The sequence below is a fragment of the Siniperca chuatsi genome, linkage group LG11 (genome assembly GCF_020085105.1).
Source record: "Siniperca chuatsi isolate FFG_IHB_CAS linkage group LG11, ASM2008510v1, whole genome shotgun sequence".
Lineage (NCBI taxonomy): Eukaryota > Metazoa > Chordata > Actinopteri > Centrarchiformes > Sinipercidae > Siniperca > Siniperca chuatsi.
Window position 1 is genome coordinate 11,599,216 of NC_058052.1, and position 16,390 is coordinate 11,615,605.

Consider the following 16,390-nt stretch of genomic DNA (forward strand, 5'->3'; position numbering starts at 1 on the left):
AGATTTTGTTCCAGATTTGTTTCTGATTTATTGAACTTTTAATGTGAAATGTTGCCCAATTTTTATGATAAATGCTTTAAATGTTGATACATTGTTCTGACTGGGACTGTTTTCAGGACATTTTCAAGACACCTGAAACCCTTTTCAGTCCTGTGTTAGTGGGGTAACACTGTGCCAACTAGGGGATGAAAGAACTTCTTCTAATATTATGAATGAATGAATGAATGAATACATAAATACATGCTAACATGCTAAGAGGAAAAATTACACTCATATGTAACAACCACACCCATAATAATCACCCATAATAATTTTATTACAAACTTTTGAAGTGTCACTTAAAAGAACAAACTGCTGGCTGTTAATCTTCATCATCATCATCACACATCAGTTCTTATCTCAGTTCAAATAGTTTAACTTAACTTGTATTTCAGAAACCCTACACATGTATAAGGACTTTAATGTATATATAACTAAAATCACATATGATATATTAAAATAATTTAATATTACTAAAATATAATATAGAATAGTTGTTATGTAGTATTGTTATGACAGTATAAAAGTATATAATAGTAGTTAACCAGTGTAACAGGGACAAAACACATGGTTGTAATGTAAAAGAAGGTAGTAAAATGTATTTGTCACAGATGAGACACATTAATGAATCCATAAAATGTACATTACAGGTAATTGACACAATAATAATTGCACATATTCCACATAAAGAGATGGTGTGGTGGTGATATCTTCAGTGATCTGTGTTTTCTGTGTAGTTTCTCCATAGTGTAAACCCCCGGTCAAATATCTAAAGAGAGAACAGAATATTATATTAAAAAAACATTACAAGCTTTACAAAAATGAATTAAATCTGAGAAATTTTACCTCTACATGCTTTTGTTGACACACATCTTCAATGGATAAGGGATCAGGTGTTTTACGGCAGCACACTGCTGTGTCCCAAACCAGAGTCTCAAAGTGCCTGTGGCTGCCAAGAAAACACCCACACACACACAATGCCGAATGACAATCAGTCTTTTGTCTCCAACAAACAAATTTAAAAAATAAAGTTATGAATGTTTGTTTTCACACACCTGGCCGAGGTCATTCTGCTCAGCTGTTGGGGACATGAAGGTCGGTCATTCTGGACAGTTCTTGGCTGTTTCGGAGAGCAGAGAGGTGGCTGGTTGGTTTGGCTCGTCTTCCTTTGTTTCGAGTCAATGCCTGGAAGCACCTATGGAAGAACAAGAACGGAAAAAAATTCTCACTGATAACTCAATTCATGAAACATATGAACTGATTTACAACCAAACATATAGCGCAGCAGTGTCATGCTCACAAATAACTACTGTATGCTGGTAATTTTATTCGGTGTGACCTGTTGCCATGGTGTCTTCTAAAGAAAAAATAAACGTTAAAGGCAGATAGTGTGTGACAGCTACGTGTTAGCTTCCATAGAGCTCTGTGGTGTTGTGTTGTGTTGTGTTGTGGCTGGTTTGTGTTACTAACCAAATCTTGGTCGCTTCGCTCCTCCTGCCAGCACAGTGAGTCTGTCTCCCTGTCCAGTAGTCTGGACCAGAGTTCACAGCAAGCAGAGAAAAACAAACCCCACTTAGTTTACAGAGCACTTGAAAGACTCCTTCTGATCTCTTGTGTCCTCATTAGTTCTGAATGTTACTTAAAACAAAATCTGACTTTATAGAAAAAGGTTAAATTATCCATGTCAGTGTATCATTTCCTTTATGTGTCTGCCTGTTTGCTGAATTACCAACCTTTGGGAAAAAGCCATGTTGGTTAAACAAAGATCATGCATTTGTCTCAGCCGTCTCAAGTAAATCTCTGCTTTCCTGCTCTTCTCAGGGATCTCAGGGATAATCTGGTTTGAGAGAAAGCAGTAAACATGAGCAATTCCCTCTGTTTTTCTGTGCTGGGCTACCACACTCTGTAACTACAAGAAGCAATATTAATGGCTGACCTACCAAATCAGACATCTTGCTCTGGAAGTTCCTCATAAAGTTAGGCTGTAGGGTTGCAAATGTGGGGGCTTTAATCTGTGGGTGGCACATATTACATTCATCTATCATTTCCTTGTCCATTAATCATTTTGTAATTTAAAAAGAAACATCCCCGTGTATACGAGCTGAGGTAACCGCGGTGTAAAAGTCAGAGGTGTCATAGCCAGTGTCATTTCCCACAGTCCCAGTGTCCCATTTGGCGCCTCTCTCTTCTCCTCTAACACCCCACCCAGCGCTAACTGTCACACTAAGCCACTTCCTGATGTGGGACTGCAGCACTGTGAATTAATGTATATGGTACTATTTAGATTCCCCCAGGCCAATCCCCTTATCATCAAAGGATAAAATGCAGGTGAACATCAAATAAACCTCAGAGAATACATTCAAGTCTGTATTCACTTTGCTTTGATTCTTTTTTAAAGCTTAAAGGACCACAATAGTGTTTTTGTATGTTTTCATCCATTTACTACTAAGTCATTTTATTTATAACATGTTGTGTACTGGATTTTTTATTCTGATATTCTCACCTTCCAGGCCACTACTGGTTTCTGTTTGACCCAGTAGGGTATGAAAAGTTACGAGACACAAACTTGCTGAAGTTATGATGTTACTGTCAACATACTGTCAACAGCTTTAATTGTACTTATAGCTCTGCATTGTTGCATGATGTAGTTTATGAGTGTAGATTGATTTGTAAAATCTAAACTTCTATTCAACAACAAAATACCTTTGGGTATAATAGGAGTGTCTATGATGTTCATTGTGATTTAATACCAAAGACAAACAAGTCTCTGCTAGCTGATTTTTATATTGAAATAAATGGAAGCCATGTGGCAACCTTCAAGTTGTGAAAAAACACATTGAAATATCTAAAGCACTTTGGAAAACAGTTGGCAGTCATATAAACTATACATAATTTGTAGTAAATGGGCTAAAAGATGCAGAAACATTGGTATTGTCCTTTAATTCGGTCTCATTAATTTATCGCATAAATGTAGTTGATTAAATACTTGGAAAACATGACAATATAATGTAATTTGATTAAACAAAAAACAAAATATGACTTAAAAAATGAGAGTTGTGAGGTAAACAAGAAAGTAGAGCAGCAGACTGGTGGCACATCAGAGACTTTTATCCTTCAATTTATTATTTCACTTTTAGGTGAATAGACAGCCTGCCTCAGGACAACTAAACGATAATTCAGAGAACTATAACTAAATATAACTAAAATACTTCACTTATTGGAATGATACAACAAGTCTGGTGGTTGTGGTCTCCTGATGTCACCACAGTTCCCACAGATACAGTATGTATTGTAGGTGCCTCACAAACACCCAAAGCCTGAACCCTGGATTGACGCCCTAAGGGTGTATATAGGTTTGACAGACCTCTCCGGCAGTGGAGGATCTGAGAGTCAGTACAGAGCTGCGAGTGAGTAATGCTCCTGCATGCCTGCTGGCTTTGACCAGTCTTGTCTGACCACTGTTTGCCTTCCCCTGCTCTCCCTCCAGCCAGACTCGTCCTCTGTTTGCTCAAACCCATTTTGACACAGAGGTGAGAGAAAAATGAGTCCTGCATGCTTGTCTGTATATGCTCACCTCAGCACCTGAGCATAACCACATCTCCAATGTTCTCACTTTTTCTCTGAGTCTCTTTACCAGCCTCTGGCCTAATCTGTGGTATCACTGTAAAGATTGGAAATAAGGCTCTCTATGCCTCTATCACTTAATATTAATTTTCTGCCTTCTCCAAAATGTCATAATTTAATCAATAATCTTTAACAAGTCTTCTGTCTGTTCTTTGCGTTAAGGTTAGGCATGGTGGGAGTTTTTCTTGACACATGTCAATTAGTGAACTTTAGAGGTGCTGGTCTTCCACTGGTGTATTTTTTAGCCAGGCTAGTGATTTCCCCTGGTTCCAGTCTTTATGCTAAGCTAAGCTAACCAGTTGCTGGTTCCAGCTACATATTTAGCAAAAAAACATGAGAGTGGTATCAATCTTCTTATCTAACGCTCTACAAGAAAGCAAATAGGCGTATTTCAGAAAATGTCAAACTATTCCTTTAATATTTTGTTTTTTAAGTGTTCGATGTTACTTACACATGGTGGGAGAAAATTGAGAAAGCTTGACACAAAGAGAATGAAAATGTATTATTAAGCCCACAGTAATATATATTACTGCGGAGTGTATTCTATCAGTGTGGGTTTATGCGTGTTGGTTTGAGGAGGCAGTTGGGTGATCACTGCTCCAGGTGTGTTTACCTCTGACTGCCCTTGTTAAGTGGGATTACTGCCCCTGTGGTTTTGACACTAACCTTGGGAAACATTTGCTCAATTTCATCCTTTTCCTGGCTGCCACCGAAGATCAGCTCCGCCAAACTCTCCCCTGAACCAGACCCTCGCTCTAAAAACCTACACACACACACACACACACACACACACACACACACACACACACACACACACACACACACACACACGCATCAGTCAATTTTACAGCTGGAAGAACAAAAGGCAATCTACAGGAAATCCTACTTTAACCTTTAACCATAATGATTGAAGAAAACTGTGTCAACCTTTTACAAATGTGCAAAAACATCTTCATTGTCTGGTCAACTTGCTTGCTACTGTGATGTGTGACCTGCACACAAAATGTCGGGTTGTTAATATATTCCTAATGGTGTGCTACTTCTCAAGATTAGCCATAGTGTGGTGCAGCTCACACCCAATAACACTGCGCACTCGGGTGACAACACACTTTGGCTGCTGAGTGCAAACTGGCTCCAGGGAGGACTCCTGAGCAAGGCAGCGTTTACTCACAAGACAGTGCAGCAGGTAACAGATCTATACAAACCCCATGAGTTGCACAGGATGCAGGTGGAGGAATGAGGATGTGGACCTGTGCACTCATATATATACAATATTAGTGCTGACATGTTGACAGGTGACACGGTTGAAGCTTGAATATGAAAAGAAAATGTTGCCTAGCAGGATCCTACAAAATAAGAGGCAACTAGACCAGCGTTGTCTTATGTACATTTTCCACTCATTGAAGTCAATTTAGAGTAATAGACATGGTATGTTCTGGTCAATCTAATTTTGCAGACTTGTCATGCATACTTGAAATTCAACATGTTGAAGAGACGATGACCAGATGGCCACAAAGATAGCAAATTACTGCCTCAACTGTCCAATAAATCATAGCAGCTAATAATAAATATATAAATAGCCACAAAGCAGGACAGATTGGATGAATTGGCTCATTACTTAAAACATAAACAAGGACTTTGCCGACTGCATATTTTGGCTTCAGCTCTAATTGCTTTTATTTTGGGTATTTCTTATGGATGTGGGGAATGTGCCTATGGCACAGCTGGGTTGGGGGGAATGGTGGTGCGCTGTCTCGCCATGTTTGTCTGTGGAGCGGTGAGATTTCACACTGATGGAGGACTTGTCAGCGCAAGCCTTCACTCATCTTCTTACCAAGCTCCTAATGTCCCCAAGCCAATGTGCTGTTTCACGGTGGCAGCTTCGTACTACATCATACATGCTCCTTCTAAACAGAGTTCAGCCCTAATTAACAACAAGGCTGACAGTGGCCAACACTGTTCTGTTATACATTCACAGCATGTAAACACAAAGGACACTGAGGGTGATATGAGCAAGTGGATCTGAACAACATGCCTTGGAGATTACTTTCTTTAGAATAAAAGTAAAAACAGTAGTGCAGTATAATTTGTGAAATTTGTAGTGGAATTTACAGCGCTTAAGTTAATTGCCAGTTGTTGTGTGTTATGATAAGAAGAGACAATGGCGGAAAGCCCTCACAATGGGAAAAAGGGAAGAAAGAGAAGCTTTTAAGAGTTTTCGCTGTTAAAATGTAGGAGTTGAAACATTTGAAATAGTTGAAATACTGAAATAGTTGAAGTTGTAGTTAAAGTGGCAGTTGAACTACAATTTCTGAAAGAAGTTAAAATAGCAGTTAAAATGAATGTGCTGAAAGAAGCTGAGGTTTCAGTTCAGTTTGGATGAAGTTGAAGTGTCAATTTAAGTGTAAGTACTATGTGAAGTTGAAGTGTCAGTTGAAGTGAAAGTGCTGAAAGGAGATGAAATGTCAGTTGATATTAGGTGAAAAATTTAGATAGAAGTGTCAGTTGAAGTGGAAGTCCTGAAAGAAATTAGTGTCAGTTCAAGTGTATAAAGTGAAAGACATTCAGTCTTCAGTTGACACTTCAGTGTCAACTGAAGTGTAAGCAAAATCTTCAAAGTTTCTGAAAACTAAAGCATATGTAGTTAACTTATTTTTGATAACAGGGAAAATTCTTGTATAACTAGTGATGAGTGGAAACACAAACTCTCAGATTATCTCTGCCACTTTTTGGTAAATGGAGCGCTGTTTGCCTGGAAGCCCATAAAACTTTAAATGAGAAGAAACTCTCCAAACAGTTCAACATCTGCTCGCAGTGCTGGCATGAAGTGACACCACTGGCCCAATTGCTATATCTCTTTTGTAGCGGACATAATTATGACATTTTCCCCTGGATGATGTTTGTCAGAGTCAAAGCAACCATCCGAGGAGGTGAGTCTCCACAACAGCAGGGTCAGATTGTGTTTGGTCATCTCACTTCTACGTGAGTAATCAGCTTTCTCCTCCAGGAGGCTCCATGCTAAACAAGCCTCCAATGGAGTCAGTGTTTGTTCTTAAAAGCAGCGCAAACAGAGATCCAGAGTGCTAACAGTTTTAGACCAGAGGCCTCTGCAGCTGAGTCCCATCTCCCTGCAGGCTCACCATCAACACCAGCTGTATCTTTGACACATAAAACCTCAGACATTTAGGTCCTCAGATATACAGAATATACTGTGAGTCTTCCAATTTATTTGACAAACATTTTGGTGCCAGATGAATATTTTATGCTGCTAACTAAAATGAACTTAAGACTTATACATTGTGTCACTTTAAAGCAATAGTGCATTCTTGCGGAGAGTTAGCGTGAGGTGAGAAGATTGACACCACTCTCATGTCTGTACAATAAATCTAAGTTACCTTAGCTTATAGTCCAGCACATAAACCCCAGAAAACTCGTTTTTTCACTTTCACTCAATATAACTTCTTTATGCTATGCTAAGCTAACTGGCTTCTGGCTGTAGCCTTATATTTAATGGACAAATGTGAGAGTGGTATCAATCTTCTCATTTAACACTCGGAAAGAGAGCGAATAAGCTTACTTTACAAAATATCAAACTATTACTTTATAAGTACTGAATATTACAGGTTTCATAATCAACAGCAGCAGAGATAATGGTAATTTGAAAAAAATGAAACGAATGAAACAGGTCTTTTGGTTGTGACTTAAAGAGAAAGATGAGTGAGAACAAGCCACAAAGTAACTTCTAGCACTGGACAAGCATCCAGAATAAAGAGACAAAGTGGTCAATACTCAAGAAAATCTAAAACAAACACAGACATATTACAGTGTAGGTAGTCTCCACCTGGAATGAGAAATGTCGTTGTCATGTCCTCTATCTTCAGCAGTGCAGGGATGTTTTTCTGATGTCTTGTATTGGGTCATCAAATCAGCTGCACATCTGCTTTCCAGCACTGTTAACATTACATACATAAATACAAAGTCACATCTATGGTTTCTCAAAAATAGATCTAGAAAGACAGTTTGTATATCAAACTGTAACGTAACTCCTTTTCCTGACAGCCTCCAGACTTTTATGTAGCTGTGATGGGTGATGGCTATATTTGATTGACCTATAAAAGTTCTCCAAGTCATGGTGGGTTTTCAGATGTCCACGCTCAGCTAACTGCTTCTGGAGGTCAAAGATCTGTGAAAAGAGATAAAGTGACAGAACACTTTAATGAATGTCACAGTGAGGGATGAAATATAAATCAATGACAGAACGGATTAAAGTCATGTGTCCTTTTCACATTTTTTGGTGCAAGCATACTTTCGGTGCTGGGACAAAACCTACCAGGTAATAGCTGGTTTTGGGGAGGGACCTCAGGTATGAGTCATTGTGCTGCAGCTTGGAGAAGGCCAACTTCTTTTGTTTCTGAGTAAAGAAGAAATGAGAAGGAGGCAGACAGACACTCCGAGAAGAACAGAGACAGAGAGTTGTGGGAATAGAGATTCAAAGTGAACCTCCCTTGTTTCAGGGGCTGGGAAACAGAGCACACAGAACAAATGAGAAGTAAACACGCAGCCACAGGAAGCCATTAACTGCAGCAAGGACCAATTAGGCCCCAGCAGGTGTTCTTGCCTTTGCCTGCTTTGGTTCTGCCTCACCTCTGTGTCTATGACAGAGCCTCTCGATCCGAGCCGGGGAAACAACGGGTAGTTTCATTTGCTCAGCAATTTGAAGCAAAGGATTCCAACTGGAGGGCCTCTAAAGTTCTTTATTGTGCTCTCTTTGTCCCCCCACCAAGTGCAAGTCATTAGAGCGGACAATTACATCCTCCTAAAGAAACTCAGCTTTTACAGGAGGGGAAGATAAGACAGGATCTCTCTCATGTTAGACCCCCTCTTTGTAGGCACTCTCAAGCTTATTGCTCTTTTCACACCCAGTCAGAACAGAGACAAGACAGTCAAAATCAAAGTCAATCACAGCAGCTACAGTAGAAAGAGACTTATACACACAACAGGAAATTCAATTATTTTTTTAAAAGTGAAAGAATTTATGGAAGTAAAAAAAGGCCATGTTCATTTGAATCTTATAAATAACTAAATATGTAACTGTGAAATCTCACCATTACCAAACACTTATTGTTGATATTTAAATACCACTGAATTCACAGCATTGACATACAGTATTTTACTTGAATATTATTTTATCTGAATTTTTGTGGTTTGAATTCCTCTCTTTCAAATTTCCAGAGGGTGCTTTCAAGTGGTGCCATTTAAAAATTTTGACTTTAAGTAATCTTAAAGGTCCAGTGTGTAGGATTTAGTGGGATCTAGCAGTGAAATTGCAGTTTGCAACCATTTGAATACTGCTTGCATCACCCTCCCCTTCCAAGCGTGTAGGAGAAACTAGGGTGGGCGCGAAAAAATATTTCAGTGTTATAAATTCACTGGTGATTAAATTTCACAATTAGGTATTCTGTTGCTTATAAAATTCTAATTATTACAGCCTTTCTTTACTTCCGTAGGATGAACCAAAAACGATTGGTTATTATTTGTTTCATCTGTAGTAAGTTAACATCTGACTAAAGGAGGTTCATACAATAGTTGCTACTGAAGTCACATTCATCAAGTGTTAACCTACTATACTGCCTATACTGTGCAGGACATAAAGACTCACAGGATTAAGTTGTTAACTGCAGCTGTTTTAATTGTTTTAATGACATGCATGTCACTTGAGGAGTAAAAGAGAAAGTGAAGGTGTTGTAGTCAAAACAGAGAGGCTTTGATTTGCAGGGTTGTGTATTTGAGCCCAGACAAAGTGTAGTGCAGTGGTAGGCAAATAGTGGCCTGTGGGCCAAATCCGGCCCTCCAACGAAATACTTGGCCCCCGGACTAGCTGAAGCTGAAGTTACTGCGTAAATTCAAACACAGTCATAATTCCAAACCTTTAGCCTGTGTAATAACAGATTTGTTTTTCAAACACACAAATAGGTGGCAGTCTGACAGAAATTATGTGCTGATGCCATTTTGTTTTTCTACGGCAACAACAGTACTTAAATTCAACCATAAATGAAGTCGACCACTGTTTATTGTGCATACCTTTGCATAAGAGTCACTTTATGCCACATGAGTATTAACATCAGCTCCTTTAAGTCTGTTAGGCCTCACTTACTAATGGTACAGAATGGTACATCTGTCCTAAGATAAAGTCCCCCCGCCCAAAAAAAAAACAATTTTATTCTTAAATTAATTAAAAGAAATAAACAAAACATATTGAAAACATACAGGCCTGCATTTCCAATGTGCCTGTAAAATGGCCCCACAATGAAAAATGCTGAAAAAACTGTCCCATGGATGAACGTAATTGCTGGTGTAGTGTGTGTCAGAGAGAAGAACAGGTAGTATAGATAAAACTGGATAACCAACCAGGCCACTCCCCAGGGGCCCCAGACCCCAATTAATTTAATGTCAGATGGTTTTTGGTATTTTGGTTGATTGCAAATTATTAAACCTAAAACCAAAAGCAGATGTTTGCCCCCACAAGTTGTAGTAGATAGTAATGGTGTGATAACACTCTGCAGGCTGAGCTCAACATGGCTGAGGGATATCAGGGACAGCAACGATTAAGGTATCTAATCTTAAGAGTTTAATATAGTAAAGAATATAATATGTAATCAATAAGATTACTACAAAGAAAGAAAAGCTTATCTTTCATTTGAAACCATTAAATGTGAATGTCAGACAGATTATGACCTCTGCAAATCATCAAGATGTAATGATTTACCTGCTTAGTTTGATTCTCTGACTTTGCTCTGGCTGTGTCATTTCTCTGCTGCAGCAGTAATCTCTGTGAGTGGACTTTGTCTTTGAGCAGGGCAGCATAGCGGTGATGGAGAGCATCTCGGAGACGGTGCATGTTCCTGTAGGCCTCTAGATGGCGCTGAAGGATAAACAAAGAAAATGAAGGACCCCCCCCAGCTGAAGGGAAGTGAGCTAAAGGGAAGCACCACCTGAGTATGGAGGCAGAGAGAAGTGTGTCAGTATTGACTACAGATAAGGAGATGATGAGATTATTGATTACTGATCACAGATCAGTGGATATTTCTTTGTACGCTGCTCTCTCGCTGCATTTTTGTGCCTCCTCTGCTGATGACTGGCAGCAGAATAAGTGTTTTAGTGAATATGAAAGTGTCTTATAGCATTAGTATTTATCAACCTGCTCCAGCTGAGCCTGACGCCGGGCCTTGGCCTCTTGGTCTAGGTCTGGGTCTGGGTCTGGGCTGCCGTCTTGAATTGCCTTCCTCCTCCGGGGCTCGGTTTTGACTTCATCCCCTGCCTATCAACAGTAAAAACTCAATTTAGATGCTGTGGGAGTGAATCAGTCAGCTTGCCTGAAGATTAAAAAAAGAATGCATTTTTGGTAATCCCTCTCTGCCAAGAGCAACCTCCCACACAACGATCTGACATTGTGTTCATGCAATGCCCAAAAGATACGCAGGAGGAATATGCCCACCTCCCCACCTTCAAAGCCCTCACCTTATTTCACCTAATTTTGTAAGGCTGTGATCTGCCCTAAGCATATCATTGGGCAACCGTGTTGTTATTTAATCCTGATGAAGACTGATACCCAACAGATGTCGCAGAGGGTGGTTTTGAGGACTATTGCATCTTGAGGCAAATGTTGACTTGTCCCAGCAAAGACCACTAAGAGTATAAAGAGAAAAGAAAAGATGAAAAGAAATGCAAAACGTGGAGCATGTCACCAAAAAATGCAAGGCTAATGGGGGTAATAGCATGCATGCCAAAACATTAACTCCACATAAAAACATGGAGCTAAATGCTTCCTTATATAACCCTCAACTGAAGAATAAAACATGCTTGAGCTTTTATGTGAGGACTCTGATCTGAGTCTTCTCTCTGAGGTTGCCCTGATCCTGGGAAATGCCTTGTCCTTAACAGGCTGCCACTGAATGACCGCATTACTAAAGTTTATGGGCTGAGTCTGCTCAGGAAGTGTCTGCTTTGTCTTTTCTCACAAAAGCTGCTGGAAACGCAAGATTTATCAGTTCCGTTGCTACAGTAATACTGTCGTGGCAGAGCAAAGGGACCTGCAGTTCTTTGCTCTCACTGCTGTGTGCAAAGTGTCAGTGACGGGGCGAAGGCAGCATCCATCTGCGCTCCCTGCCACTATAAATCAGTGGAGGATAATGCAGCTGTCCTGCTGTACCGCGTCACTCTGCTAGACAGCGATCATGATACTGCAGTGAGGTGGACAGAAGCCTGCAGCCTTGTTTTTCTTTTTTTTTTAATTCCAAAAAGAGAAGGGCAGATGGAATTGGCTGATCAGAAACTGAGACATTGCAGACAAAAATAGAAAATAAAGACATTAGATGCTGGAGGTGTACACAGAGACAGTTTGTGGCAGAGGATTAAAAGAGCTGAAAAGAGAGACCTACAGCATGGGGTGGTGGAGTTAACAACTCCAAATGAAAAAGACCTTGAAGGGAAGTTTGGAGAACGAGTTTCCACTAGTAACCAAGCCGACGTCTCAACTGTTGCCAGCTCCTGCTCCTTTAAATTCTACTTTTTCCTATTGAATACAAGTATTTGAGCTTTTTCAGACATAATAACACAGTTCTCACCCCCAGGACAGACACAGTCACAAATAGCTTGGCTTCAGGCCTAAATCAGACAGCAATGAATACCAGAGAGAGGCACATAAACAAGGCCACAATTGAAATGACACAATAGAGGAGGATTACACAACTTTCAGTCACCGAGCCAGCAGATAATATCATCACAGGGGCCATGGAGAACCGAACGGGTCTTGGTACACACTGTACTGGCTCAGCCACGATCTCAGTCTGCATGCCACAATAAAACCACTTTGTGACACTGAGTGGGAACATCTATTTAGGACAAACTGCTTTATTCTAGCAGCTTGTTTGTTTACTTACTTGACGAAAGGAAGAAAACTGTAATGTCCTGTACTGTACCACAATAAAAACTTGTACTAGGACACATATTTGACACCTGATCAATTACTCTATGTTTATCCATTCCTGAATAAAATGCCATTTAAGAGGATAACAGCAGAATAATATATGAAACTCAGTGCTGATGAGTGGGTTATTTAAAATACCTTTCTGACAGCAACAGGTAATAAGAGTGCATCCGGAACAGAGGGCAGAGTGCTTGATTGATGAAGGTCTTTGCACTTAGATCTCATGGAAGATCCACTATTGAGGTAACCTTTAGAGAAAACAGGCATGGATCACTGAAAAAAAAAAAGAAACGTAGGAATCCACACTGCTGATGTGAAAATTATTTGGCATCAATATCAAACGACAATGTTACCCGAGGATCTAAGTAGAAGTCTTTTTTCAAAAATAGCTTACCAGTTGTTGGCGTGTGAGCTTTTCAAACACACTGTAATGTCTTAAACTCCTCTGTCCAACTTGTAGCTTTAAAGTGCACCATGCTCTGAGTAAAACTCTGGTTACCAAGTTACCCAGAACAATACAAAACCTCCACATTGTACACACAAATACACACATTTTAAATATGTTTGTGACCCTGCATGGAGTTCAAAGTTTCCCTTGACTGGTTTAACGATAAATACAATAAACTGAAGGCAACTGAAGTGGACTAACAAAGAAGTGTCTTTAAGGCTTTATTTCTTATTTACTCTAATGTTTTGTTGTTGTTGTTGTTTTTTGCTGAAAACAGTCAAACTGGTTTGTTTCTAAGCCCTCAATTTCTCTCACTTGAAGTTCATTATAAAAACATGCTTCTTTGTAGCTCAGTGAGTACCATATGAAAATGTCAGGATTAAGCTCTCAGCTCAAATTTTCACTTTTGGTGAAAATATCTCCCAGATTTTGGTACCAACATTATTTATCTTATCTAGTAGCCACATGCATTGTTTTGTTTGATATGACAGAAGTGAAGCAGACAGGAGGTAATTTCCTGGTGGGGGGGTCATGCACCTGGGCCCTACAGTACACTGGTCAACCCTGCTTAACAGGAAATCTAAGAAGCTTAGAACACTAATGCCCAAATTGCCCCAGGTAGCTACAGTGGCAACAAAGAGCCTTTAAAATACATGTAGCGTCTGGGAACTGGTGTAAGAGAAACCTAAATGCAATCAGCGTCATGTAACAGAATGATTCAAGCGGCACAACAGAAAAGATTTTAAAGGGTCAGTGACACTTGCATCATTTAAAAAAACATTTTACTTCAAATAGCATAAAATCATCAGCTGAGAAAACGTTTGACAGTACAAATATTTAGTAAATATTAAATACTGTACATCACTGATAAATCCCTACAAAGGATATAACCCTCTTATTAGAGGAAACATAAACGGTCCAGTTTGGTTTCAGCAGCAGGAGCATATAAATCCGTTGACAGCGTTTTGTTCTCCAACACAAAGGAATGGTTTCGCGTCCCTTTACGCAAACCCCTCTGCCAGTCCACAGGCGCCCCACTGAAAACAAAAACCACGTGCAAAGGACGAGAATATTAAGGTATTCAGTTCAAACCTCAACAAAACATTGGATAGGCATTAAACTCACAAAGCCACGTCCCTGTGAACCATAAGAAACACTGTTGGATGAACCACAGGCTGCAATTAAGCTTTAAAATCTTATTTTTGTTGAGGCGAGTGAAATTCCCAATGCAATTTACTCATCTATTTTTATTATCTTGAATAAGTGTCTTTTTTTTTAGTGTTTTAGTAAATAATTCCCAAACAAACTGACATTCTTCGGGACACAAGTGGATGTTCTCCCCTCATTTACAAACGTTTAATTTACAAGACTCAAATTAATTAAGAATACGATGCCATTGCAGCAAGCCTACATCGGTGCACACTTTTCACGAGTCCATCCTCTCGTCAGGCTGCTGTCTAAAAGTGAAAGATCAAAAGTCAGGTGTCAGCAGCCTTTAAGGTGCGGGAGTGCAGAAAGTTTGTCGACTTTTCCCAAAGCAGCGGCGTTTTCGACCCCTTTGAGCCACTCTTTACATTTCCTCACAACAGTCTCATCCACGTCTCCATCCTCTTCTTCATACTCCACATCATCGTACTTGTATTGATCATTCAAAAGAGATATTTTAACGATGGCGGTGATGTCCTGCTCTGCGCTTTCCACTTTGGCGACAGGAGCGCAGCCCTTGGACACTCCGTGCGCCTTTTTGGATGGAAAAACTCGCCTGTGCCGAAAGTCCGCGGAGGCGCAACACTTCTGTTGCTTTGCCATCATCTGCTTTTCTAGATTTCGTTTTTGGATGACAAGAATGGCTTCAGGGGTGAGACTGAGGGTAAACTGAATCTCCTTCTTCCCTTCCTCTTTGCCGTGGAGGTGTCTGGTGGAGTCCATGGAGCTGGAGCGCCTGACTCCTTCGGATGAGTCCTGAGGTTTGGTCACCGTCAGCCAGGAGCCCTTTCCCTGGGTCTCCTGACCGGCACCCGCCTTCTGAGCTGAGCTTTTACTCTTCTCTTGCTGGGCTTTTCGCCCCAAATTCCTTAAATTCGCCGATGCCCAAGAAGTGGACTGCTTCTCCTTATCGGACCCCCCTTTCTCTCTGCCGGATTTGCTGGTGAGCTCAGACTGAGGAGGCACTCCGTTGGCTTTCTTTTTCCCGAATAGTTCCCTGCCAGGAGAGGAGATCCGCTGGTGGAGGCTGATGGGCGGAAAAGGCATTTTTGTGGCTGGAAGTGATCAGGATATAAAAACGTGCAAATGTCCAAAGTGCAGATGAGGAAGCCCTGCGCAAAGCGACGAGCGGCGCTCTGCGGGCATTATCCAACAGCGAGGTGGAGAGAGGCTGTAGTACACCTGTTGTCCACACTAACCGGAGTTCAACTGGTACACACATACACACACACACAGCCTGGCTGCTTTATGATCGAGCTGGCAGGAAGGCGTGGTCAGGAGAAGCACCAAACAAAGCCACGAAAAAACTGTGGTGATGTCATTTCTTCATTTCCAATAACTTCCTCAAGCGATGAGCCACATCCACCTCATGTTCCCCTCATCTTTTCTCACAGCGCCTCTCTGCTGGCATTGGACCAGTTCACACACACACATACTCAAACTGTTTAATAGATAGGCTAAAAATATCAACAATCTTTAAGGAATTGTGGTATATTGACCAGATGGATATATTTTTAACTTGCAAGTAGCCACAGGTGTGGGTTTATCTGGTTTTCTCAAATGTGACCCATTTCCCCCTATTTTTAATAATTAGACAAATGAATTGGAAATGAAGCAGAAAAAACTCAGCATTTAACTAAGCACTTAAACACTTGTTTACAGAGCCTGTAAACATGTCTGGACCACGACAAGTTGAGAAACACACAAAATGTACATTTCCCATCTGTAACTCACATTCTTCAGTAGTCTTAGAGATGTGAACATACCTCCCTACACATTACACGTGGTAATAATACCGTTTGGTTCTTGGTGGTCCCTGTCTGTCCTTGAACTAACAAAACATGTCATTGACACAATGATATGCAGTTGGATTTTATCCTTTCAGTCAGTCAATATAGTCTCAAAAGTCAAATTAACTGATGTATATGGTCGGTTGTTGTTCTTTGAGCCCTGTAGGCTATGAAAGACATCTGGGGGAATATACAAATGGTCCACAATATTGATTTCTCTTCCTTTCTGCTGATATCTGCACTTTCACCCAGACAGTTCCACAATTTATTCAATGTGATTTTGTTTCCCTCAGTGTA

The 16,390-nt window shown here is 40.3% G+C and overlaps 2 protein-coding genes across 6 annotated transcripts; both read right to left on the reverse strand.

Moving 5' to 3' along the window:
- Window positions 1-292: 292 nt before the first annotated feature.
- si:ch211-130h14.4 lies at window positions 293-13,719 on the reverse strand. Of its 5 annotated transcripts, none has more exons than XM_044212984.1 (14): window positions 13,044-13,719; window positions 12,788-12,897; window positions 10,862-10,981; window positions 10,430-10,585; window positions 7,994-8,074; window positions 7,708-7,846; window positions 7,505-7,613; window positions 4,330-4,426; window positions 1,980-2,051; window positions 1,773-1,876; window positions 1,510-1,570; window positions 1,095-1,234; window positions 886-988; window positions 293-808 (listed from the first exon to the last, which is right to left on the reverse strand). In XM_044212984.1, the coding sequence occupies exons 2-14, from the start codon at window positions 12,872-12,874 to the stop codon at window positions 752-754; spliced, it is 1,326 nt and encodes a 441-aa protein (XP_044068919.1). In that variant the 5' UTR covers window positions 12,875-12,897; window positions 13,044-13,719; the 3' UTR covers window positions 293-751. The 5 variants fall into 5 exon arrangements, with proteins under 5 accessions (XP_044068919.1, XP_044068917.1, XP_044068918.1 ...); XM_044212982.1 differs by having other exon boundaries at window positions 12,788-12,922; XM_044212983.1 differs by having other exon boundaries at window positions 886-982; window positions 12,788-13,719.
- Window positions 13,720-13,862: 143 nt separating this feature from the next.
- Window positions 13,863-15,560, reverse strand: prr18 (proline rich 18). The gene has a single exon (XM_044212989.1). The coding sequence runs from the start codon at window positions 15,348-15,350 to the stop codon at window positions 14,583-14,585; it is 768 nt and encodes a 255-aa protein (XP_044068924.1). The 5' UTR covers window positions 15,351-15,560; the 3' UTR covers window positions 13,863-14,582.
- Between the last annotated feature and the right edge of the window lie 830 nt (window positions 15,561-16,390).

What these genes read in the sequence shown, in the direction of transcription:
- prr18 (XM_044212989.1), bottom strand. Translation starts at nt 15,350, where the DNA reads ATGCCTTTTCCGCCCATCAGCCTCCACCAGCGGATCTCCTCTCCTGGC.
- si:ch211-130h14.4 (XM_044212982.1), bottom strand. Translation starts at nt 12,916, where the DNA reads ATGCCTGTTTTCTCTAAAGGTTACCTCAATAGTGGATCTTCCATGAGA. An exon ending in CAGAGAATCAAACTAAGCAG is followed by an intron (nt 8,075 to 10,429) that starts GTAAATCATTAC and finishes TTCTTTACTCAG; the next exon opens with AAACAAAAGAAGTTGGCCTT. An exon ending in AGCAGAATGACCTCGGCCAG is followed by an intron (nt 989 to 1,094) that starts GTGTGTGAAAAC and finishes TTTTCTTGGCAG; the next exon opens with CCACAGGCACTTTGAGACTC.